Raw genomic sequence first — 26,842 nt, forward strand, 5'->3', positions numbered from 1 at the left:
TGAACATGGTAAAAAGGTAGATACCAAAATATACCGAAGCATGATAGGAAGCCTTCTTTACTTGACAGCTAGCTGACCTGATCTTTGTTTTAATGTTGGAATTTGTGCTAGGTTTCAAGCTAACCTATTTGAGTTGCACTTGAATGCAGTGAAAAGAATTATGAAATATGTTTCAGATACTTGTGATTTTGGCCTTTGGTATTCATTTGATTCTAATAGTTGCTTGGTTGGATATAGTTATGCCGATTGGGTTGGAAGTTTGGATGATCGAAAGAACACTTCGGGTGGATTTTTCTATCTTGGAAACATTCTTGTTACATGATACAGCAAGAAGCAAAATGTCATCTCCCTATCCACTGTCGAGGCTGAGTATATTGTTGTAGGGAGTTGTTGTACTCAAATTTAAAGCTAATGTTGTGTGATCATGGTATTGATCAAAATTATGTGACAATATTTTGTGATAACACGAGTGCCATTAATATCTCTAAGAATCCAGTCCAACATTCTAGGACTAAGCACATTGACATAAGACATCACTTCATTAGAGATTTAGTTGAAGAGAACATCATTGCACTTGCTTATGTGAACACAAAATCCCAATTGGCTGATTTTTTTACAAAAGCTCTTGACTATGATTTAATTGTTTTCTTTAGGAAGTCTATTGGACTAGTTCAACCTAAGTAGTTTTTCTTTGACTATGATGAATAAAGCATGAACATGCTTTTTTTATTTTTGCTTGTCAAGTCCTCTAATATGTGCTAGCACGTTGATCGTAAATTCTCTCTCGTTTGTGTGCTAACTTTGGTAGGTTGTGGCCACTATTGACTCTCTCTCTAGCATGACCTTATCTCATCCTGAGTTGTTTGTCCTTTCTTGTCATCATTGTGAAAGAGCTACCTTGCTTGAAGTGTGACAGTCATTTTGAGTAATTTTCTGAAATGTAGAGGCCCCTATGCTTTGGAAAATCTACCATTTAGATGACTACCTTCTTGCAAGTATAAAAGCCACATTTGGTTATGTTTTGAAAGTTTATTGCCCTTTGTTTCAAAATGAACAGAAAAATATCAAATCAATATCTTCTATGCTGAAAAAGAAAAAATGAAAAATGTTGTAGGGCATCAGGGAAGGGGGAGTTTCTCTTGCAAAATCTTATTTGACCAATGTGTCCCCGCCTTGAGGACACTATCACACACTTAGATAAGCTATTGTGACTTTACCTCTCTTGTTTGTGATTAAGGAAGTCTTGTTTAGATTGTTTTATGTTGACATCTTCCTTGTGAGTTTTTGTGCCTTTCAAGATTGAAAATTGATCTATTAGGATGATCAGCACATATTGTTTATCTTGACCTTCAAAAACTTTAGTGAAGCATTTCATTTTTTTAATAATGTCAGTTCTTTTGACAAATTTGATGTTTCTTTGGGATGCTGTGCTCACTCATCTTTGCATGAAATTTCCACATGATTTTCATTTAATTGAATTGTTAGTGCTCACATGCTTGCACAATGCTGACATCAATTTAAGATAGAGTCATGTTTTAGGAAGACTTTTCTTTAGGGCGTTTAATTGATTTTTTTTCTATTTTTGTCTACCCTAAAAACTCTCTTTCGTGTCAGTCTTCCTCTTTAAACCCTATTTGCCCTGCCCTTTTTTATTTTTTCCTGTTACGATTTTTTTCTCTAATCGATTAAGCCATCTTCTTCCTTGTGTTTTATTCATGGATTCAAGCAAAGCAAACTTCAAAAAGGATTTTTTGACCTGGAAGAAGGCCAAGCTGCATAGTCAAACTCCAATAAGGGAATCCACTCCACCAGATTCTGAATAAGAAGAAGAAGAGTCTTCTCACTCATCCTCTAGTTCATCTCCTACTTCAAATGACCATGAAGACTCTGTGTGCACACCATCTGAGTCGAATCCTCCCTCACCTGAAAAGTCCTCTTCTTTAGCATTAGACAGTGCCTCAAACAGGGTTCCTATTGCATCTTTGAAATCTTGCAAAGCTGCTCTGGCAAAGGCTGGTTCGTCGAAGTCTCCAACACAGCAGAGAAGGCAAAGAAAAAGGGGAAAGCGGTCATGAAAGCCACACCTTCTGGTAAAATTCCCTATTTTGTTTCTCCTAAAGTCAAGGTTAGGTTTAGAGACCACATTGTCAAAAGGACAATTGTGAGTGAGGCCATTGTTAAAATTGAGGATTTTCATGAGTTTTTTTTTTTTTTTTTTTTTTTTGTTGAAATGATGAAGCATCAAAAATGGGTCAAGTCTGTTATATATTTGATTGCTCCCATTCAAACTCTTGTTCAAGAGTTTTATGCCAATTTTGGCTTTGATAATGTTGACCCCGAATCTGATGAACATGATGACAGAGTTTATGTTAAGGGTAAATGGATTCTCTTTAATTAAAAAGTTGTTAGAGATGTTTTAGGACTACCGGCTATTAAGAAAACATTTAAGTTGTTCAGTTTTTGGAGCTGGATAAAATTGTTAAGGTATTGATTGGTGGATTTGTCGCAAAGTGGTCGAGAAGTGATTTCCTTTAGCCTAGTTCCCTCACACCTCTCTACTATTTGCTTTTTAAGATTTCCCTCACCAATTAGTCCCCTTTAATGCACAACTCTACGGTTAGGCCAGACAGGGCTCAGCTTCCATACAGGATAGGTTTAGGGAAAAATATTTATTTGGGATCCCTTATATATACTAGCATTATAGTGGCTACACAATCCTCCCATGCTCTTTAGATTTTACCCATCCCATCTATTATCCACAAAATTATAGCTCCTTACAAATCGAAATATCATGAAGTGGAGCCTATTTTGAAAATCAAAACTGTGAATAATAAGTCATTTAGGCAGCCCTCTAGGAATATCCCCACCTCTTGCACAACCGAACATGTTCGTGTTAACACTTGGCAATCCAAGTTGTTTGATGCCATGTAGGATCTGGAAATGTCAATGGAGAATGTTCTGCAATATGTGAAAGAGATGCATTTCTCCTTCAATGATCAACTGGACAAATTGGAAAATGCAGTGAAGAAATTGCTAAAAGCTCCCACCTCTCATGTTGAACTGCACCTGTACTTGAAGATAAAGCTGTTGCTCAGCTCGAAGACAATGTTGCTTCTCCTGTGTAGTCTGAACCCAAAAAGAGAGTTAAGAGAAAAGATCAAAGATCCTCGGTGCCCTCTCACAAATTAGTAAGACTGCACTCAAACATATGAACAAAGAGAGGGAGTTGAGTTATCGGAGAGCTAAAGTTGATGCAGAGTGTTGGTGATATCTTTTTTTGATTTTCTTTGATGTGAACTTTTATTTTAGCTTCTTTAATTTTTCTTCAAGCTCTTATGAACTACAAAAATTTGATGTGTTGTTATCTCTCCATGGGGGAGTTATTTTTTGCTGGTTGTTTTCTTTTCAGTTTTTAAAAGTTATTGTGCTTAGTTTTTTTTTTTGCTTTGTTGTTTTTGTTGGCTAACATTGTGTTTGTGTTGCTTTTGTTCAATTCTTTTATGTTCTTGTATCTTTCTTGTTTACAGGATTGTTTGCCTGGTTGAGACAGGTTTGTTCTTGATCACTTTGGTTCTTGTTTATAAGTTTGATGAAGGGGGAGAATGTAAATTATTTTTGTCAAACTTATGACTTGCGTGTGCGCAACAGTTGTGTGTGTACATAGGTTGCCAAACTTATGTTTTGGCTTGTTTCATATTGAGTGTGTGTGCACAACAGTTTGTGCTTGCACACTCTCTTCAGATATTTGCAACCTTGCATGGGTTGTATTTCTAATAAAGTATCAACGATATTTGTTTATCTTTTTGCTAGCTTTTTAGGACCTTTACAAGTGTCAAAATATCCATTTGTGGTCCTAGAGAATAAAGTTGTTTTTTCTCGATTTGTTTATGGTCCAAACCAAAAGAAGGAATCTTTTCCTTATTTGGCAAACATGGGCAAGCCCTGTTGGTTGACGTGGCACAAATTGTTGAGCAAGAAACCATTCTCTATATAATTATTCTCTTGCATTATTTGAATCTAACCTTTTGATATTTTATTCTTCTTTGTACTCTGAAATCTTTAGAGTATTTTCTTTAAAGGTTCAAAGGTTTATTGTTCTTGTGCCAAACCCTTACCATATCTCATACTTGTTTGAATGGCTATTGGAAAGTAGTTCCTTTGTTGATGCTACTGTGTGGCATCAATGATTGAAGCTTGGGTGGTTCTTAAGCTTTGTTCAGGTGTGTTCCCGGTGTGAAGAGGATCCAAGGAGCAACAATACATTAAAGATTCAGAGTGTGGTGCTAAGTGTAACTAGAACAAGGAGTTCTTTTACTATAACTTTGATCAACTTTGAACTATATCTTGTAATGTGTTTTGATTTAGTGGATTAACTTCGATCTGGACAAGGTCCCATGGATGTAGGTTTAAAATGGATTTTAGCCGAATCATATATATGATTGTGTTCTTTATTTACCTCATTTGTAGTTGATGTGTTCTAACTTGAATTGCTTAATCAAATTGATAAATCTTTTCCGCTACACTTAAAAATGAATATCTAATCGTTAAATAGAGTTCACTTTAACATGCAGGACTGACAAGATCAACAGTCATGTGCCCACATTCGAGATGACTCAGTCCCTAGGCTTCTACAACGATAGTATGCTGGTCCACGTAGCCAAAAATCTTCCCCTGCTTCCCTGTGCCCACAGTTTGACGTGACTCGACCGATCAGCCCTTTGGTTCCTGCAATGTTAGGATGCTGGTCCACCTAGCCAAAAATCTTCCCTTGCATCCGTGTGCCCACGGTTTGACGAGACTCGGCCCCTTGGTTCTTGCCACGTTAGGATGCTGGTCCACTCGGCCAACAATCAATAACTAATAAACCGAAAAAGTATTAAATTAACGAAAGAATTGCTAACTGGTATCATATTTTTGATCATTTACCATTTTTTTTTAGCCTGGCATTAAGGTTACGTATACAGTAAAGATCTCATCTCTCAGATACACTTTCTGAAGGTTTGATATGTCAGTGGTCTCCATCACAAAGGTCTCCAATATTTTTGGACATGCCCACATCCATAATATCTTCAGAGCTAGGAATTCAATTGAATAATCATGAATCTATTACAGAATCTGAGATACCATTAAGATTTTACAAATTATGCATAAATCCGGAAAAAGAAAAAATAATGTCTTACATCCAAATATTGTTCTAATACTATAAATATTTACAACACTCTTTTAAGTATTTATTTATGTACAACTGAATTGATGAGTTCTTATATTAACGTCCCAAGTCTTGCATAGCTAAGAAGTTCCATCTTCCCTGCTCAGAAAGTGGAAGTAATCAGTTTATTGAAGTAGCAAAGAGAATTGAATGAATCTCTTTTAATAAAGCATAAAAGCAAGAATAAATCTACGGAAAAGAAAAGTTTGCAACATAAAGAAAAGAAAAATATCAAGGAAAAATATTGAGTGATATGAGCAAGATATGTATTCATTCATCTTGAAATGCGTCCATTCTTTTCCTTTTCTCTCAAGGCTGCTTGGTTTCATCCTTATACGTAGCTTGAGCTACTTCAATAAACCAAAGATCGAACTTATAATTATAACGGTACAGTTGATTAATTGTTTAAAAATCATGTGATGAATAGCTACTACTACTACACAATTTGATGAAACAAAAGCTACAATCCAAATGAATTTTAATTCTAACCTCAGTACTAGTTCACAACAATGATACCGTCGTCACTGAAGGGGTTCTGGCATCCTCAACATCCTCACTGAAGGTGGTTGTTAATGCAAAAGGGTGTAGGACAAATTTATGGCTTAATTTGAAGAAAATATTGTTGAGCACTTTCATGAATAAACTTTCAATTAAACTGTCACTGTATTTCCAGAAAGTTTGAAATCTTGCAAACACACCCCTAAAAGATAATCAGTCCCTACAGGTTTGAAATCTTGGTAACACACCCCTGCGATAGTTACGGTTTGATTTTTCCAGCCTAATTTTGACTGATTCTGGCGGCCAAAATTCAATCTGACACCACCACCTAAACCACCGATCTCCACTCTACAAAACCCCTCTAACCTCGGCACTAGGTAGCCCCCCATTCACAGGTCATGACTTGCATTACCATCGCGATTAGGTTGATTTTTCCAACAAAATTCCAACTGATTTTGGTGTCTAAAATCCAATCCAACACCATCCCTTGAACCATCGACCTCTACTCTATAAAACCCTTTTAATTTCGAAACTTGAAAGCTCCTCGTTCACTAACGGTCAAATTAGGGATTTGGTGAACAGTTGAAAATGGTCAACCGGACCGAAGAGGACGTCGGTCACCGGTCCGACCAGTTTGACCGGCCAGGCCGACCCAGTTTTCAGAACATTGATGGTGATCACTAGTTGGAGATTTTCATTTTTCAATAAAACTTTCCACCCTATGATTCCTTGCTTATTGCTATGGATGAAGAAGAGTAACTTCACTCATCGGATCTTCTGACATTCTTGAATGTGTATCTATTGTTGCGTCATCTAAACTTTCATAGGATTTCCTGGCACTTTTACGCCTCTTAAGAAATGGTTATATCTTTGAATTTTATGCTTCTTTGACTTTAAACCGGTACTTCCTGCCTTTGATATTCTGTTTTATTAATTTGTTTCGCGCTGCTCAAGTAATCGCTTCCATTTCACTTCAAAGTTAATGAACTTTGCAACTTTTACTACCATATTGGCCTGAAATGCCAAAACCTAATCCCTTGCTGCTTCTGTTACTTGAAATAACACTAACATCATTCGATTCGGGGCTGCTTTCGGTGTATAAAGAAGCATTTCCATCCTGTGAAATCTTGCTGGTTGTAAATGATCTTTAAGAAACACTTTTATCCACTGATCTTTTATTGCTATTCTTTTGGTGTGATCTCGAAGGAAAACTTCCTTCGTTGATTTCAGGACAATTAGAAGATCCTCCCTTCGAAATTTCTTCATCTGAGTAATCTTCATCCTGATCAATCCCCATATACTTACCATCCTAATAAAAAATTCCCTTGCTCATTCCCATTTGGGCACATCTTTTATGTATCTTCTAAAAGGAAACTTGAGAGTTTCCACAGCATCACTCATCAAAGGGCGAGTCGATGGTTCGTTCTAGGCACATGGCTGCTATATTGCAACTGCTTGATTCAAACTTCTCTCTGGAAATTGCATTTTTAAGATGAAGATCTGCCATATCCGGAAATCTCTTGGGGTCCTTGAATATGGGTTCGGCCTGTTCAAGCAAAAGTATCAAAAAAAAGTCTGATTAGAAAATGTAAGAAACGGAAAAGCTACATGAACAAATTTATCCAACAATTTTTTTTTTGGGAGATTAATGCAAAAGGTTTAGGACAAATTTATGCCTTAATTTGAAGAAAATATTGTTGAGCACTTTTCATGAATAATCTTTCAATTAAACTGTAAGCGTGTATGATAAGAGAAAGAAAAAGATAAAAACAAGAAAGAATATTTGCCAAAATTTGGTTCACATTTTTACGTTTTTGAGAAAAGTTTTTTGAAAAAAGTTGAATTGGGCGAGTATTACGACGTAGGATTTGCAAATTAATAAAAATATTCCTTATGTTTGTTTATTTACAAAACACCCCTATAATAAAATATTAAAAGTTAACAAAAACACCCCCAACCCACCCATCAAAGACGGACAGCTGGCCACCACTGTCGAAGGATATGGCCGGAAAAGCCATATCGAAGCACGACGGCGGGTCTTGCTGGTCGTGCGTCGATATGGCCTTCGGCCAGACCACGGTAGATCTGGCCATTGAGATCTAGCCATTGACGGCCAGATCTGGTCGTATTGCCATCAACGACAACCGTTTGTTGGCTGTCGTTGATGGTCAACGATAACCGTGTTGGCAGTCGTTGACGACTGATTACGGCCAAAGATCTGGCCTTTTCGGCCACATCCACAGTGGATTGGCTGGAAAAGGCTCGCCATTATACCAGATTACGGCCATCTTCGACAGTGGTGGCCGGAATCTGGTAAATGTGGATTGCTGGGGTTATTTTGCAATTTTAAAAAAATATTTAGGGGTATAATTAAATTAACAAATTTAGGGGGTTTAAAAAACGTTGAATATATTGTGAGTTTTTGCAATTTACTGTTTAACTTTATGGGAATACTAAAAGTAGTATTCCAAACTTGAGCCAAACGAAGCCATTGTGTTGTATGACAAAAGAGAAAAGTTACGGAGAAAGAATATTGCCAAAATTCTTATTTACATACACAATTCTGATTCACCTATAAAAGTAAAAAAAATGCCTCTCTGGAGTTCTTCTCTAGCACCTATCAATATGACAAACCTCTGAATGTTTGGTTCAAAAAATTATTATAAAAGTGATCTTCATTGTTCTATATAATAAGGCTTAGATTCACATTCACTCCAAGAAATTCTTAATCAGATTTCTTTTACTCTACGTTGTCTATATGTACAAACCCATAAGAAAGGGAGGTTACTTAAAATTAACGGACGTTATGGTACTTTCGTCAAACTCCATGTCTTTACAGAGATTTAAAATTCTCACTTGGGACATAAATTTAATCTCAAATTTACAAGCACATCTCCATCTCTAATTGAATCTAAACTTCACTGCACTAACTCAAAATTAACTATAATTTTTTGGTTAAGTTCAAACATAAGCGTTAACTGACACCTAAATTGCATCACCAGTAGATCAAACACAAAGATTGAAAAAATAATATGTTCAAACCTAAATTCCAAGTCGCAGTTGTTGCCACCGACACCATTGCAGGCATGGCCATAGCAGAGCACCGCAGGGTACGCACTGAGGCCACTTCCCACGATCAACCCACTTCTTTATGTTATGGATTCAAAATTGGGGGTTTTTGGCATTTGGAGGATTACCTAAACTTAATGGATAAAAACACCCCCAAGCCACTATCACCCGCTAGAAGCTACCGCCGCTGCTAGCCACTACAACTGCGACCATCGGCCTCCTGAGCCGATCCTACCTTTTCTAGCTAGATCCATCGTGGATATAGCCGAAAATGGCCAAATCTACGGTCAGAAATCTAGCTGTTGATGGCCAGATATGGTTAGATCTAGCCGTTAATGATGACCATATCTTGACCATTGTTGATAGCTAGATTTTGGTCATTAACGACGGCTAAAAATTTGGCCATATATCTAATCGAAAAAGGAAAGATCGACACACTGACGACTAGATTCAACAGATCACGCGTCATTCCAATGACAAACGGCCGCCATCTGACAGTGGTGGCCTACTGCTGGAACTCAATTGGGTGGATAGAGATGTTTTTATGATTTCTAAACTTTTATTATTAGAGTGTTTAACTAAATTAACAAATATAAGGGTTAAAAGTAATCTAAAAATTATAAGAAAATATTTTCCAATAATGTTTCAAATATATTCTCATAATCATATCTTAAAATGTATTCAAAACGGGATTTTACAAATGCTATTAAGAAAAGTGTACCATACGCTGGTCTCCATAATCAGAAGTACTCCAACGTTGTTCATTCTATTTATATATATATAATTTGTTATTTTGTTGTGCCTTCCAAGGTGGGCTTACGTGAGAAGGAGCTCACTCAACCTCGCCAATTTTCTGGGGTCGAGTCTCCGACATTGGCCTTTGGTGAAGTGATATATCTACGTCCCTGGATTGATCTCACTAGCAGAGCTCAGCTTCACTTGACATAGGATATGTGAATTTATTAAGGATTCTACTCTAACGGTGCGTATGTTGTTCAATTATGCTTTTTGTTAAGCATTTGTAAATAGAGTTACAAAACAAATCTACATATAAACAAATGTATCAGATGACAAAGCTAATTTACACAGGAATCTCTACATTCTGTTGATTCCCACTTATCAATATCAATATTTTGTAGTACCGATTTTTCCAAGCTGTAATTTTATAGTACCAGTGATACATTAAAAAAGAATAATAATAATAGTAATTATAAGTTTCAGAAAGGATTCGAGACACTCTGGCATTAATTAAGAAAAATAGGAAATCAAATTTGCCGCTCAAACAGAGTTTTAAGGAATTCAAAAAGACCAGTCATGAAAAGCAAAATCAAATCATTTATAAGGGTATAAGGACACCCACCACAAAATAACATAATGACTACTCATCCACCAAGCTAGAACTGCTTTTCATGACTGGTCTATGGGAGTCTAGCAGATGTCTAGCAGGTGTCTAAGGGAGAAGATATTACTTGTCTATGGGAGTCTAGCAGATGTCTAGCAGGTGTCTAAGGGAGAAGATATTACTTGCTAAGTGTGGGACGTTCATATGGAGCCATGACTTCTTTCGAGATAATTGTCAGCTCTCCTCACTTAATACCTTTGCATAACAAATTCCCTAGCGGCATATCCAGAAGCCACGCCACCACCGAGGATCAGCGCTGGTAGCTCAACGAAAGATGATATCCGAATTAGCATTCAAATAAATGGTTCAAAATAGCACAAGTATATAACTAATTAAGGAAAATGCATGTCTTATATATGATAAAGTTCTAAAGACAACACTATTTAACATATTTATTCATTGACCAAAGGAATAAGCAGGGGAATTACATAGTACAAACCAAAGTAACACAAAAGCCACAAGTCAATTACAAATTGAAATACATCATTTGAGATAAAAAGTCTTTTTTTTTTTTTTTTAATAAAAAAGTATTTAAATTTATATATATATAATATATATATATAATATTATATATATATAAAAACAATAGCTTCTTTAGACTTTTTTAAACTGATCCTCATGGTCTAATTTTTTAAACTGTGGATTGCTTTTGAAGCTTCCTAAATTCTATCAATCTTTAACACAATCCAACAGAATCTCATCACATACGTATTTATTGAGAAAATAACCTATCACAATGAGCCCAAAAAAAAAAAAAAAATCAATGCATTTATTGCAGATTTTTAATAGATGAGCACATGGAGAATGTGATAATATGATAAAATTTATATATATTTGATGAAATTCTATTAAATGAATGTGCAAAAAATATGGTAGGTCTGTTCCACTAAGAGTACTTTTGTTAAATGCTTTACGTTTCTAGAATTTTCATAATTCACAAAAAAAGACAACAAAAACAAAATGTCAAGTATTCCTATTTTTCCTATAAGAAACAATTAGCAATATAAAACTGTAGAAAATCAGTACAGCCAATCATCATAGCTGAGACAGAACTTGTCATAGCCGACACCTATAAGTATACCTAAATCTTACAAGGAACAATTAGCAATATAAAACTTTAAAAAGAAAAAAAAGCATTTCATATATAATGCAATATTTCTTTAAAAGTAAAACAATACAAGACTGTGTCCTCTATGTTTCTATTATGCAATTCATACTGGATTATTGAATATTGTATTTTAGGCTTAATTTTAGTTTTTATGAATACAGAGGTATCAAAAACATAGGTTTTCATTCATTTTCAAGATTGATGGACATTAAAAACTAGCTTCCATATTGAGACAATATTTTTTTTTTTTAAATATTTATATTGAATTTGAATCATACTATCTTTTCCAAATTTGTATATCAGCCTTTAATTATATTTATATTTCTCACCTGTCTTCTTCTTTAGAGGAAAAACCCAGCTCCTTCTTCAAAACATCCAAATAATCAACCAGAGGCTGGACCTTAGCAACTTTGGCAATGGCCTCATTTTCTTGAAAAGTCCCATTCATAAGGAAAGCTCCAGTGATCTTGCCCGATTCTATCCAAAACATTCCAAACTTATGATTTCCTGTTGTGGGATCATTGTCTCCAACCAGTAAGCTCCTTCCAAAATTGCTACCATAGAACTTCCATGAGAGATCAACAGAACGAGAAAAAAGGTAAGGGAGGTAGTCATATTCCTCAATTGTTTTGCCTGTCTCACTTGCCTTGATAGCCTTCACAGCCTGCTCAGCTGATTTGTAGGCATGGTCAACATGCTCAACTCTTCTCATCTCATTGTACAATTTCAAAGGGAAAGTAGCAACATCTCCCACAGCATAAACATTAGGAACACTTGTCCGGAAAAATGCATCAGTCTTTATTCCACCCTTTGCCTCTTCAACCTGCCCCTTGAATAATGATGTCAGAGGTCTAGCTTCTACATCAACAAAAACAATGTCAGCTTCTAGCACGCTGCCATCCTTTAGTGTCACTTCTTTGACGTCTCCATAAGAGTCAATTGTGAATCCAGCAGCAACTGTTCCCTTAATAATTTTGATTCCTTTATTAGCATAATAACCCTCATAGAAAGTAGCAATATCAGCGGTGAAGAACCAAGGCCCACACCATGGCTCAGAATAAACCATAGTAACATCAAAACTGTTGACTCTCAAAGCTGCACTAACTTCAAGACCTATGTATCCTCCTCCAATTATCACAGCCTTCCCATTTTTCTTCTCCTTAATCACATCAACCAATTTAACAGCATCATCAATGTCTCTCATGTAGAAGATATTTTTCGCATCGGTTCCTTGTACACCAAAATCTTTCAACCTTACCGGTGTGGAACCAGTTGCAATTATCAATGTTTGATACCTGAAGACTTGGCCAGATGCACTAACAAGATCCCTAGAAGTAAGCTCTACTTCAACAATTTCTGTGCTAAGGATCAATTCTATTCCTTTCTTTATGTACCACTCAGGAAGCTGTCTCTCTCCTCCACTTCCAACACACACATGGAAATCTGGAAGTCTAGCAGGTCGCTCAGGGAGAAGATATTCCTTGCTAAGTGTGAGACGTTCATATGGAGCCACTGCTTCTTTGGAGATAATTGCAAGCTCTCCTCTCTTAACACCTTGCTTAACAAACTCTCTAGCTGCATATCCAGCAGCCACGCCACCACCAAGGACCACATACTTGAATTCATAATCAGCATCAGTATCTCTACAAAAGATGATATTGGTTTTAGCATTCTAATGGATGATATTTCTCAATCACAAAAGTTAAAAGTTCAAGATAACATAAATATATAACTAAAGAGAAAAGGTTTACTATAACACATTCACCAGAATCATCAGTTCAAAAAACAAAGAGATTAAACAAAACAAAACGGATAACACTGGATGTACAAAGTCTTCCTACGAACTTATGTGTCGTAAAGTGAATGGATGAATGCATATAAAAAGTCAACTCAATAACTTTTTAATAAATGTAGATGTATGATAAGTCAATGAAAGAGTAGTTACACGTCAGTCTGTGGGCAAAGTAGTTGGGAATAATGTACCATTGAAAAGTTTAAGGTGATACATTATAGCTCGTTTTATTTTTTTATTTTTGGTTTTCATTCTGTAAGTGCATATATGACTAAAAGATTTAAAATATACACAAGATAAATAATGATGTTTCATTCTTTGCTTTATTAATATATTTCATATTTATCACAACCTATTAATAAAATAAAATGTTTTCATCATTTTTTGATATTGTTTACAGAAAACACTAAAAATTGCAATTTCAAAATTTAGAACATAAAATAATACCTACATTTTTATTTTTAATTTTTTTAATTGATATCGCTTCAAAAATTCCATATGCGTGTCTAAAATAATGGATCCCTAGCTGTACACCCAGCAGCAATGCCAACACTAAGCATCATGTACTTGATGTGTCAATCACAAGTTATCAATTTCAGGATTGAGCTAAATAGTATACAATATAAAGTTTCAAAATAGAGAGCAAAAGATATAATATCACTATGCAACTAATGCAAGTTACATCTAAACCCATGCAAATTCACTACATGCTTGATTTGAGATATATCCGGACATAAGTTCAATAAACGAAAAAAATATCTGTTAATTATCTTTAAATCAGAGAAAATTAATTTGAACCTAAACTAGTTTGAAAAATAACAGAGTTACAGTCAGAGAGAAAATCCTTCCAATGATGGACTACAAAGAAATGGATAACCAGGATATAGGTTTCAAAAACAGAGACTTTACCTCATTTTTTGTATCACTGAGATAAACAAATAGCTTAGAAATAGACACAACAAATTTCTTTTTGTATATATATTGAATTACAGTAATACTATCTTTCCTAAATTTGTATCTCGACCTTTTGTGTTTCAAGTGATATAGATAAAAACTTAGATGCAAAGAATAGTTCATATTCCATTAGCATTTTTAGATTATTACTGATCCATATATAAAGTTACTCACTTGTATATTGCTTTCAAGGAACGACCCAGCTCCTTTGTCATGACATCTAAGTTTTCAATAGCAGGCTGAAGCCTAGCAACTTTGGCAATCATCTTATTTTCTTCAAGGGTCCCACTCTCAAGGAAAGCACCAACAATCTTCCCCTCTTTTATCCAGTATGTTCCAAACTTACGCACTGAACTTGCTGGATTTCTAAATAGCACCACCTCACCAACAGTTTCACCATAAAAATGCCATGAGAGATCGAAGACTCGAGAATAGAAGTATGGGATGTAGTCATACTCATCAGTTGTTTTGCCTTTCTCATTTGCCTTAATGACCTTCACAACGTGCTCAGCTGATTTGTAGGCATGGTCTACATGCTCAACCCTTCTCATCTCATTATACAATTTCACGGGAAAAGTAGCGACATCTCCCACAGCATACACATCAGGAACACTTGTCCTAAAAAATGCATCAGTCTTTATTCCATCTTTCTCCTCTTCAACCTGCCCCATGAATAACGATGTGAGAGGTCTAGATTCTGCATCAACAAAAACAATGTCAGCTTCCAGCACTCTGCCATCCTTTAGTTTAACTTCTTTGACACTGCCATTAGAGTCAGCTGTAAATCCCTCAAGATGTGTTCCTTTAACAATTTTGATCCCTTTATGAGCATAATAACCCTCATAGAAAGCAGCAATACCAGCAGTGAAGAGTCGAAACATGCACCATTGTTCAGGATAAACCATAGTAACATCCAAATTATTGATTTGTAAAGCTGCACTAACCTCAAGACCGATATATCCTCCTCCAATAACCACAGCCTTCCTCTTCTTCTTTGCTTTAACCGCTTCCACCAACTTATCAGCATCATCAATTTCTCTCAAGTAGAAGATATTTTTCGCATCACTTCCTTGTACACCAGAATCTGTCAACCTTGTCGGTGTGGAACCAGTTGCAATTATCAATGTTTGATACCTGAAGACTTGGCCAGACGCACTAACAAGAGCCTTGGAAGCAAGATCTACTTGAATAATTTCTGTGCTACGGATCAATTTTATTCCTTTCTCTATGTACCACTCAGGAAGTTGTCTCTCTCCTCCACTTCCAACACACACATGGAAATCTGGAAGTCTAGCAGGTTTCTCAGTGAGAAGATATTCTTTGCTAAGTGTTTGTCGTTCATATGGAGCTATTGCTTCTTTAGAAATCATTGCAAGCTCTCCTTTCATAACACCTTGCTTAACAAACTCTCTGGCTGCATATCCAGCAGCCACGCCACCACCAAGGATTACATACTTGAATTCATAATCAGCATCAGTACTACAAAAGATGATATTGGATTTAGCATACTAATAGATAATATTTCTCAGTCACAAAAGTTGAAGTTCAAGATAACATAAACATATAACAAAAGAGAAAAGGTTTACTATAACATATTCACCAGAATCATCAGTTTAAGAAACAAAGAGATTAAACAAAACATAATGGTAATACTAGATGTACAAACTCTTCCACACGAACTTATGTGTCATAAAGTGAATGTATAAATGCATATAAAATGTCAGCTCAATAACTGCTTAATAAATATATATGAATCACATGCCCATGAAAGAGTACTGACACATCAGTTTGTATATTTAGCTTGTACATGTAGCACCACTCAATGAAAACCAATGCAGGGCAAAGTAGCTGGGAATAATGTTTGTGAATAATGTGGAATCGAAAAGTTTAAGGAGATCCATTACCTTTCTGATCCATTATCTTTTTTTTTTTTTTTTTTTCCTTGGTTTTCATTCTATAATTACCCATATGACTAAAAAATTAAAAATATAAAGAAGATAAGTAAAGATGTTTCATTCTTTGCTTTATTAAAATATTTAATATTTACCACAAACTATTAATAAAATAAAATGTTTTCAACATTTTTTGATATTGTTTACAAAAAACACTAAACATTGCAATTTCAAAATTTAAAACATAAAATAATACCTCCATTTTTATTTTTTATTTTTTTAATTGATATCGCTTCAAAAATTCCATACGCATGTCTAAAATAATGACTCCCTAGCTGTACACCCAGTAACAATGCCACCACCAAGGATCATGTACTTCGTGTGTCAATCACAGGTCATCAATTTCAGGATTCAGCTAAATAGTATACAACATTATGTTTCACAATAGAGAGCAAAAGATATAATATCACTATGCAACTAATGCAAGTTACATCTAAACCCATGGAAATTCACCACATGCTTGATTTGAGATATATTTGGACATAAGTTAAATTAAAGAAAAAAATATTAGTTAATTATCTTTAAATCAGAGATAAATTAATCCTAACCTAACACTAGTTTGAAAAATAACAAAGTTACAATCAGAGAGAAAATCCATCCAACGATGCATTACAAAGAAATGAATCATCAGGACAAAGGTATCAAAAACAGAGACTTTACCTGATTTTTTGTATCACTGAGATGAACAAATAGCGTAGCAATAGAGACAACAGATTTCTTTTTGTACGTATATTGAATTTTGGTAATACTATCTTTCCTATTTTTGTACTTTGACCTTTGGTGTTTCAAGTGATATAGATAAAACCTTGTTTGCAAAGAATATTTCATATACCATTAGCATTTTTAGATTATTACTGATCCATGTATAATGTTTCTCACCTGTATATTGCTTTCGAGGAACGACCCAACTCCTTTATTATAACTTCTAAATTATCAATCGTAGGCTGAAGCCTAACATCTTCAGCAATCGTCTTCTTTTCTTCAAGGGTCCCACTCTCAAGGAAAGCACCAACAATCTTCCTCTCTTTTATCCAGTATGTTCCAAACTTACGCACTGAAAATGCTGGATTCATGTTTCTAAATAGCACCGCCTCACCAACATTTTCACCATAAAAATGCCATGAGAGATCGAAGACTCGAGAATGAAGTCTGGTAGGTATCATATCCTCATTTTTGCCTTCCTCACTTGCCCTGATGGCTTCACACCTGCTCCGCTGATTTGTAGGCATGGTCTACATGCTCAACCCTTCTCATCTTATACAATTTACAGGAAAGTACGACATCTCCCACGCATCACCCAGGAACACTAGTCCTAAAAATGCATCAGTCTTTATTCCATCTTTCTCCTCTTCAACCTGCCCCATGAATAACGATGTGAGAGGTCAGATTCTGCATCGACAAAAACAATGTCGCTTCCAGCACTCTGCCATCCTAGTTTAACTTCTTTACATCACCATTAGAGTCAGCTATAAATCCTCAGGCTGTGTTCCTAACAATTTTGATCCCTTTATAAGCATAAATACCCTCATAGAAAGCAGCAATACCAGCAGTGAAGAGTCGACATGCACCATTGTTCAGGATAAACCATAGTAACATCCAAATTATTGATTCTTAAAGCTGCACTAACCTCAAGACCGATATATCCTCCTCCAACAATCACAGCCTTCCCTCTTCTTTGCTTTAACACTTCAACCAACTTATCAGCATCACATTTCTCTCAAGTAGAAGATATTTTTCGCATCACTTCCTTGTACCCAAATCTGTCAACCTTATCGGTGTGGAACCAATTGCAATTATCAATGTTTGATACCTGAAGACTGGCCAGACACTAACAAGAGCCTTGGAACCAAGATCTACTTGAATAATTTCTGTGCTAAGGATCAATTTTATTCCTTTCTCTAGTACCACTCAGGAATGTCTCGTCTCCTCCTCCACTTCCACACACACCATGGAAACTGGAAGTCTAGCAGGTGCCAGGTGAGAAGATATTCCTTGCTAAGTGCGAGACGTTCATATGGAGCCACTGTTCTTGGAGATAATTGCAAGCTCTCTTCTACACCTTGCTTAACAACTCTCTAGCTGCATATCCAGCAGCCACGCCACCACCAAGATCACATACTTGAATTCATAACAGCATCAGTACTACAAAAGATGATATTGGTTTTAGCATTCTAATAGATAATATTTCTCAGTCACAAAAGTTAAAATTCAAGATAACATAAATATATAACTAAAGGAAAAGGTTTATAACACATTTACCAGAATCATCAGTTTACGAAACAAAGGGATAACAAAACAAAACGGATAATACCAGATGTACAAGCTCTTTCACACGAACTTTTTATCATAAAGTGAATTTATGAATACATATAAAAAGTCACCTAATATTGCTTATAAATACAGATGAATCACATGCCTATGAAAAAGTAGTGACACATCAGTTTGTACATATAGCACCAATCAATGAAAACATGCAAGGCAAAGTAGCTAGGAATAATGTTTGTGATAATGAGGAATCGAAAGTTTGGTATCCGTTTTCTTTTTTTTTTTTTTTTTTTTTTTTTTTTTTTCGTTCATTCAATATTTTATCTGTGAAAAGAGCAAACATTTGTAAATTTCAACAAATATAAAAAAGGGAAATAAATAAGTACATACATGACTAAAAGATTTAAAATATAGAGAAGATAAATAATGATGTTTCATTCTCAGCTTTATTAAAATATTTCATATTGATCACCAGCTATTAATAAAATATAATGTTTTCTTCATTTTTTGATATTGTTTACAAAAAACAGTAAAAGTTGCTATTTCAAAATTTAGTACACAAAATGATATCTCATTTTTTTATTTTTCATTTTTTAAATTGACATTGTTTTACTCCACATGCATGTCTAAAATAATGACTCACTACCTGTACGTCCAGCAGCAATGCCACCAGCAAGGATCGTGTACTTGATGTGTCAATCAATGGTCATCAATTTCAGGATTGAGCTAAGCAGTTTACCGCATAAAGTTTCACAATAGAGAGCAAAAGTTATAATTTCAATATGCAACTAATGCAAGTTACATCTAAACCCATGGAAATTAACCACATGCTAGATTTGAGATATATCCGGACATAAGTTAAATGAAAGAAAAAAATATTCATTAATTATCCTTATATCAGAGAAACTTTATTCGAACATAAAACTAGTTTGAAAAATAACTAAGTTACAATCAGGGAGAAAATCCATCCAAAGATGGATTACAAATAAATGGATCATCAGGATAGAGGGATTATATCACTGACTTGAACAAATAGCTTAGGAATAGAGACAACGGATTTCTTTTTGTATGTTTATTGAATTTCACTAATACTATCTGTCCTAAGTTTGTACCTCGGCCTTCTTTCTTTCAAGTGACACTCATAAAAACTTAGATGCAAAGAATAGTTCATATACCACTAGCATTTTTAAATTATTATTGATCCATATATAAAGTTTCTCACCTGTATATTGCTTTCGAGGAATGACCCAACTCCTCTATTACGACATCTAAATTATCAACAGCAGGCTGAAGCCTAGCAACTTCGGCAATCGTCTTATTTTCTTCTAGGGTCCCACTCTCAAGGAAAGCTCCAACAATCTTCCCCTCTTTTATCCAGTATGTTCCAAACCTACGCACTGAACATGCTGGATTCATGTTTCTAAATAGCACCGTCTCACCAACAGTTTCACCATAAACATGCCATGAGAGATCGAAGACTCGAGAATAGAAGTATGGGATGTAGTCATACTCATCAGTTGTTTTGCCTTTCTCATTTGCCTTAATGACCTTCACAACGTGCTCAGCTGATTTGTAGGCATGGTCTACATGCTCAACCCTTCTCATCTCATTATACAATTTCACGGGAAAAGTAGCAACATCTCCCACAGCATACACATCAGGAACACTAGTCCTAAAAAATATGTCAGTCTTTATTCCATCTTTCTCCTCTTCAACCTGCCCCATGAATAACGATGTGAGAGGTCTAGATTCTGCATCGACAAAAACAATGTCAGCTTCCAGCACTCTGCCATCCTTTAGTTTAACTTCTTTGACACCGCCATTAGAGTCAGCTGTAAATCCCTCAAGATGTGTTCCTTTAACAATTTTGATCCCTTTATAAGCATAATAACCCTCATAGAAAGCAGCAATACCAGCAGTGAAGAGTTGAAACATGCACCATTGTTCAGGATAAACCATAGTAACATCCAAATTATTGATTCGTAAAGCTGCACTAACCTCAAGACCGATATATCCTCCTCCAACAACCACAGCCTTCCTCTTCTTCTTTGCTTTAACCGCTTCAACCAACTTATCAGCATCATCAATTTCTCTCAAGTAGAAGATATTTTTCGCATCAATTCCTTGTACACCAAAATCTGTCAACCTTATCGGTGTGGAACCAGTTGCAATTATCAATGTTTGATACTTGAAGACTTGGCCAGACGCACTAACAAGAGCCTTGGAAGCAAGATCTACTTGAATAATTTCTGTCCTAAGGATCAATTTTATTCCTTTCTCTATGTACCACTCAGGAAGTTGTCTCTCTCCTCCACTTCCAACACACACATGAAAATCTGGAAGTCTAACAGGTGTCTCAGTGAGAAGATATTCCTTGCTAAGTGTAAGACGTTCATATGGAGCTACTGCTTCTTTGGAAATCATTGCAAGCTCTCCTCTCATAACACCTTGCCTAACAAACTCTCTGGCTGCATATCCAGCAGCCACACCACCACCAAGGATCACATACTTGAATTCATAATCAGCATCAGCACGTCTACAAAAGATGATATTGGTTTTAGCGTTAAAATAGATGATATTTCCTAGTCACAAAAGTTAAAAGTTCAAGATTACATAAATATATAACTAAACAGAAAAGGTTTACTATAACACATTCACTAGAATCATCAGTTTAAAAAACAAAGAGATTAAACAAAGCAGAATGGATAATACTAGATGTACAAATTCTTTCATAGGAACTTATGTGTCATAAAGTGAATTGATGAATACATGTAAAAAGTCAACTCAAAAACTGTTTACTAAACATAGATGAATGGCATGTCAATGAAACAGTAGTGACACATCAGTTTTTTTATTTTATTTGTACATGTAGCCCCACTCAATGAAAACAGATGCAGAGCAAAGTAGTTGGGAATAATATTTGTGAACAATGTGGCATCAAAAAGTTTAAGGTGATCCATTAACGTTCGTTTGATTTTTTTTTTTTTTTCTTAAGTTTTCATTCTATATTTTATCTGTAAAAATAGCAAACATTTGCAAATTTGTCAATTTTTGTTTTAAAAGACACAAAAAAAGAAAAGAAAATAAATAATTACATATATGACTAAAAGATTTAAAATATATAGAAGATAAACCATGATGTTTCATTCTCAGCTTCATTAAAATAATTCATATTTATCACAAGCTATAAGCAAACTAACCTTTTACCATCATTTTTTGATATTGTTTACGAAAAACAGTAAAAGTTGCAATTTCAAAATTTAGAACACAAAACAATCACTCCTTTTTTTATTTTTCATTTTTTAATTTGATATTGTTTCACAAATTCCATATGCGTGTCTAAAATAATGACTCCCTAGTTGTACATCCAAGAGCGACGCCACAACAAGGATCATGTACTTGATGTGTCAATCACAAATCATCAATTTCAGAATTAAGCTAAGTAGTACACAACATAAAGTTTCACAATAGAGAGCAAAAGATAAAATATCAATATGCAACTAATGCAAGTTACATCCAAACCCATGGAAATTCAGCACATGCTTGATTAGAGATATATCAAGACATAAGTTAAATGAAATAAAAAAAATATTTGTTAATTATCTTTAACTTAGAACATTTATTCGAACCTAACACTAGTTTGAAAAATAACACAGTTACAATGAGAGAGAAAATCCAACCAAAGATGGATTACAAAGAAATGGATCATCAAGATAGAGGTATCAAAAACAGAGACTTTACCTCAATTTTTGTATCACTGAGATGAACAAATAGCTTAGGAATGGAGACAGCGAATTTCTTTTTGTATGTATTTTGAATTTCAGTAATGCTACCTTTCCTAAGTTTGAATTTCGACCTCTTGTGTTTCAAGTGATATAGATAAAAACTTAGATGCAAAGAATGGTTCATATACCATTAGCATTTTTACGTTAATACTGATCCATATATAATGTTTCTAACCTGTATATTGCTTTCGAGGAACGACCCAACTCCTTTATTACGTCATATAAATTATCAACAATAGGCTGAAGCCTAGCAACGTCAGCAATCTTCTTATTTTCTTCTAGGGTCCCACTCTCAAGGAAAGCACCAACAATCTTCCCCTCTTTTATCCAGTATGTTCCAAACTTACGCACCGAACATGCTGGACTCCTGTTTCTAAATAACACTGCCTCGCCAACATTTTCACCATAAAAATGCCATGAGAGATCGAAGACTCGAGAATGGAAGTATGGGAGGTAGTCATATTCCTCAATTGTTTTGCCTTCCTCACTTGCCTTGATGGCTTTCACAGCCTGCTCAGCTGATTTGTAGGCATGGTCAACATGCTCAACTCTTCTCATCTCATTGTACAATTTTACAGGAAAAGTAGCGACATCTCCCACAGCATACACATCAGGAACACTTGTCCTAAAAAATGCATCAGTCTTTATTCCATCTTTCTCCTCTTCAACCTGCCCCATGAATAACGATGTGAGAGGTCTAGTTTCTACATCTACAAAAACAATGTCGGCTTCCAGCACTCTGCCATCCTTTAGTTTAACTTCTTTTACATCACCATTAGAGTCAGCTGTAAATCCATCAGGCTGTGTTCCTTTAACAATTTTGATCCCTTTATAAGCATAATAACCCTCATAGAAAGCAGCAATACCAGCAGTGAAGAGTCGAAACATGCACCATTGTTCAGGATAAACCATAGTAACATCCAAATTATTGATTCTTAAAGCTGCACTAACCTCAAGACCGATATATCCTCCTCCAACAACCACAGCCTTCCTCTTCTTCTTTGCTTTAACCGCTTCAACCAACTTATCAGCATCATTAATTTCTCTCAAGTAGAAGATATTTTTCGCATCACTTCCTTGTACACCAAAATCTGTCAACCTTATCGGCGTGGAACCAGTTGCAATTATCAATGTTTGATACCTGAAGACTTGGCCAGACGCACTAACAAGAGCCTTGGAACCAAGATCTACTTGAATAATTTCTGTGCTAAGGATAAGTTTTATTCCTTTCTCCATGTACCACTCAGGAAGCTGTCTCTCTCCTCCACTTCCAACACACACATGGAAATATGGAAGTCTAGCAGGTGTCTCAGGGAGAAGATATTTGTTGCTAATTTTGGGACGTTCATATGGAGCCACATCTTCTTTTGAGACAATTGCCAGCTCTCCTTGCTTAATACCTTGTTTAACAAATTCCCTAGCTGCATATCCAGCAGCCACACCACCACCAAGGATCACATACTTGAAGAATTCATAATCAGCACTGGCAGCTCTGCGAAAGAATATATCCAAATTAGCATTCGAACAGATGATATTACTTAATCACAAAAGTTCAATTTCAAGATAACATGAGTATATAACTAATTAAGGAAGATGCATGTCTTATGTATGATAAAGTTCTAAAGACACCACTATTTAACATATTTATTCATTCACCAAAGTGGTCAATTCCATAAGCAAAGGAATAAGCAAGGGAATTAGTTTAATAAATGGAAACTTTTAACATTAAAAAGGCAATGATGCGTAAAACTAAGACATTAAATCATCCAGAGATAGCGGATAAGTTCATTATCCAGAAGAGAGATTTTACTTCATTTCTGAGATTGATCGAGAGAAAGGAAAACTAATAATTAGCATATTGTTTCCGAAACATGATAAAATTTTACATAACCCAAATTTTGAGAAGAGAATTTATCTTTGAAAATAAAAACACCATATAAGGTACTGTGCCTCGTAAATATGACACATAATCTGTCATACAAAATTTGAGTTACAAAACTTCCATGCATAAACTATAAATTACATAGTATAAACCACAGTAACACATAATCCAAAGTCAAGCACAAATTGATATACATCATTTGAGATAAAAAGTCTAATTTTTTTTTATTATTATATATTATTAATTTTTTTTTTTTTTTTTTTTTTTTTTTTTTTTTTTTGGAGACAATAATTTTTAAGGCTTTTTTCACTGATCCTCATGATCTAATTTTTTAAACTGTGGATTGCTTTTGAAGCTTTTTAAATTCTATCAAATCTTTAACAGGCTATCGCATCATTAACGTACACTCCATCAGAATCTCACCACATTCATATTTATTGAGAAAATAAAGCTACCACCATAAAGGCAAAAGAAAATCAATGCATTTATTGCAGATTTTAAATGGATGAGGATATATATATATATATATATATTGATGAAATTCTATTAAATGAATGTGCAAAAACTATGGTAGGTCTGTTCCAGCAAGAGTACTTTTGTTAACTGCTTTATGTTTCTAGATTTTGCATAATTTCTAAAAAAAAGAAGACAAAAACAAAATGTCAAGTATTCCCATTCTTCCTATAAGGAACAATTAGCAATATAAAACTTTAAAAATGAAAAAAATGTAGGATTTCTAGATTAGAATATGATCAATTCAGGAGTTATCCAAGTCTCATCTAGTTTAAGAGATTGAAATAAAAAGAGATAATATTAGTCTAGATCTTAATCCTAGTCTAAGAGTTATCTACTTGGGTCTTAGTTCAATTACATAAACAGAGAGTTTGTAATACAATCATGTATGCAGGTTCCTCTGGCCAGAAAAATTAATAATGGCGAAGACTGCTATAACCGGTAGAAGACAGGAGAAAGTCCAAGTCCTCCATGGAGCAAGAGTCCTCCAAGGGAATCAAGGTCAGGATCCTCCTCAAGCAGCAAGGATCAGCTTCATCTAACTGGTCATAATAATGTGTACCAGAACTCCATTCAAATTGGTGTTCATAAACTGAATGGTAGAAATTATGTACCGTGGTCTCAGGCTATGAAATTAATGATAAGAGGGAAAGGAAAGTTGGGCTACTTAACTGGAAGTGTTAAAGCTCCAGAAGAAGATGATTCAGCATATGAGAAAGTGATGCCGAGAATAGCATTGTTATGACTTGGTTGATCAACTCAATGGAAGAGGAGTTTAAACAGCTCATCTTACTTCTTCCCACTGCGAAGGACATTTGGGAGATGGCAAAAGAGACATATTCAGACATGGGAAACTCAGCACAGGTTTTTAAGTTAAAAACACGCTTGAGGGAGACCAAACAGGATGGTATGTCAGTCACTCAGTACTATAGTATTTTAGCTCAATTATGGCAAGAACTGGACATGTTTGTGGAGTCTAATTGGAGTTGTACTCTGGACAACGTTAAATATAGAAGGATGTTAGAAAGAAAGAATTTTTGAGTTCTCGGCTGGACTGAATGAGGAGCTTGATGAAGTACGATGTAGAGTTCTAGGCAAAGATCTTTTCCCCTTTATTCGAGACGTGTGTGCAGAGATCAGAAGAGAGGAGAGTAGGAGGAAAGTAATGATGGGTGGATCTGCTTCTTCTGGTATTTTAAATTCTGTTACATTGGTCAGAAGGTTCAGCCCTAGCATCTAAGGGTTAGAAGGATTCAACGGGAGATCAAAAATTGTGGAGGAAAGGAGAGAAGAAATGGTGTGAGTATTGCCGTAAACCAGGGCACTCTAAGGAGACCTACTGGAAATTACATGGTAGGCCAATAAAGCTTACAAATTGGACGGCTAATAAGAATGGAGGGAAAGGTTTTATTGCTGAAGTTGAAGGAAATATTGTCCAGAATTCAGAAGGAAAGGAGTTTTTACCATTCAGTAGAGAACAATTGGAGCATTTGTAGGAACTTCTCAATCAATCTAATTTGGTTGGGCACTCATGTTCTTTTGCTAAAACAGATAACTCTCATACAACCTTATTTGTAGATCTTGAAACGGCTAAGCTATGGGTCATAGATTTTGGAGCCTCTGATCATATATCTGGTAATTCAAATGTTTTTTATATATTATACCCTATGTTATGGGAATTTGAGCGTGAAAACGACTGATGGCTCAATGGCAAAGGTGGCTGGTAAAGGCACAGTTGAGCTTTCAAGAAATATGACTTTAAATTCAGTTCTCCATGTGCCAGATTTAACTTGTAACTTATTGTCTATTAACAAATTGACTAAAGAACTGAATTGTGTAGCTAAGTTTTCCTCTACTTGCTGTGAATTTCAGGATTTTCATTGGGAAGGATGATTAGCAATGCTAGAGCAAGAGGGGGACTCTACTACTTTGATAAAGCATAATCTGAGAATAACGGTGGAAATAAAGACATAGTTTCTAGGTGTAATTCTTTCTCTACTTCAACTGATTTGGAAATTATGCTATTGCATCGTAGACTAGGACACCCTAGCTTTCCTTATTTACAAAAATTGTATCCATTGTTATTTAGAAATAAAAAGTTTATTTTCTTTTTAAGTGTGAAACTTGTCAACTAGTAAAACACACCATGTCTATTTATCCAACTCATAACTATAAGAGCTCTAGGACTTTTTCAATAATTCATAGTGATATTTGGGGGCAATCTAGAGTTACAAATATTGTAAAGTTTAAGTGGTTCATTGCGTTTATCGATGATCACACTAGAGTATGTTGGGTATACCTAATGAAAAACAAGTCTGAAGTAGGTCAATTGTTCAAAAACATTCATTTAATGGTTGAAACTCGGTTTCGAGAAAAAATCCAGGTTTTACAGACTAATAATGGTAAGGAATAT

The 26,842-nt window shown here is 35.2% G+C and overlaps 1 protein-coding gene across 3 annotated transcripts; it reads right to left on the minus strand.

Annotated features, from left to right (window-relative positions):
* Positions 1-9,851: 9,851 nt before the first annotated feature.
* Positions 9,852-20,777, minus strand: LOC116131942 (monodehydroascorbate reductase, seedling isozyme-like). Of its 3 annotated transcripts, none has more exons than XM_031417620.1 (4): positions 19,652-20,777; positions 14,207-14,386; positions 11,616-12,929; positions 9,852-10,434 (listed from the first exon to the last, which is right to left on the minus strand). In XM_031417620.1, exons 1-4 carry the CDS (start codon positions 20,689-20,691, stop codon positions 10,392-10,394), a joined length of 2,577 nt encoding a protein of 858 aa, XP_031273480.1. In that variant the 5' UTR covers positions 20,692-20,777; the 3' UTR covers positions 9,852-10,391. The 3 variants fall into 3 exon arrangements, with proteins under 3 accessions (XP_031273480.1, XP_031273478.1, XP_031273479.1); XM_031417618.1 differs by having other exon boundaries at positions 14,207-15,511; positions 19,472-20,777; XM_031417619.1 differs by lacking the exon at positions 19,652-20,777 and adding an exon at positions 16,864-17,102 and having other exon boundaries at positions 14,207-15,511.
* Positions 20,778-26,842: the final 6,065 nt, after the last annotated feature.

This window comes from Pistacia vera, unplaced genomic scaffold (assembly GCF_008641045.1).
Source record: "Pistacia vera cultivar Batoury unplaced genomic scaffold, PisVer_v2 Contig246, whole genome shotgun sequence".
In the NCBI taxonomy this organism is placed as follows: domain Eukaryota; kingdom Viridiplantae; phylum Streptophyta; class Magnoliopsida; order Sapindales; family Anacardiaceae; genus Pistacia; species Pistacia vera.

Excerpts from the sequence above, each read along its gene's own strand:
- LOC116131942 (XM_031417618.1), bottom strand. The coding sequence starts at position 20,691 with ATGAGAGGAGAGCTTGCAATGATTTCCAAAGAAGCAGTAGCTCCATAT. Across the intron at positions 15,512-19,471 it reads TCCTCGAAAGCAATATACAG|TACTGATGCTGATTATGAAT; the intron begins GTGAGAAACTTT and ends CATCTTTTGTAG. Across the intron at positions 10,435-11,615 it reads TCCTCTAAAGAAGAAGACAG|CGCTGATCCTCGGTGGTGGC; the intron begins GTGAGAAATATA and ends TTGAGCTACCAG.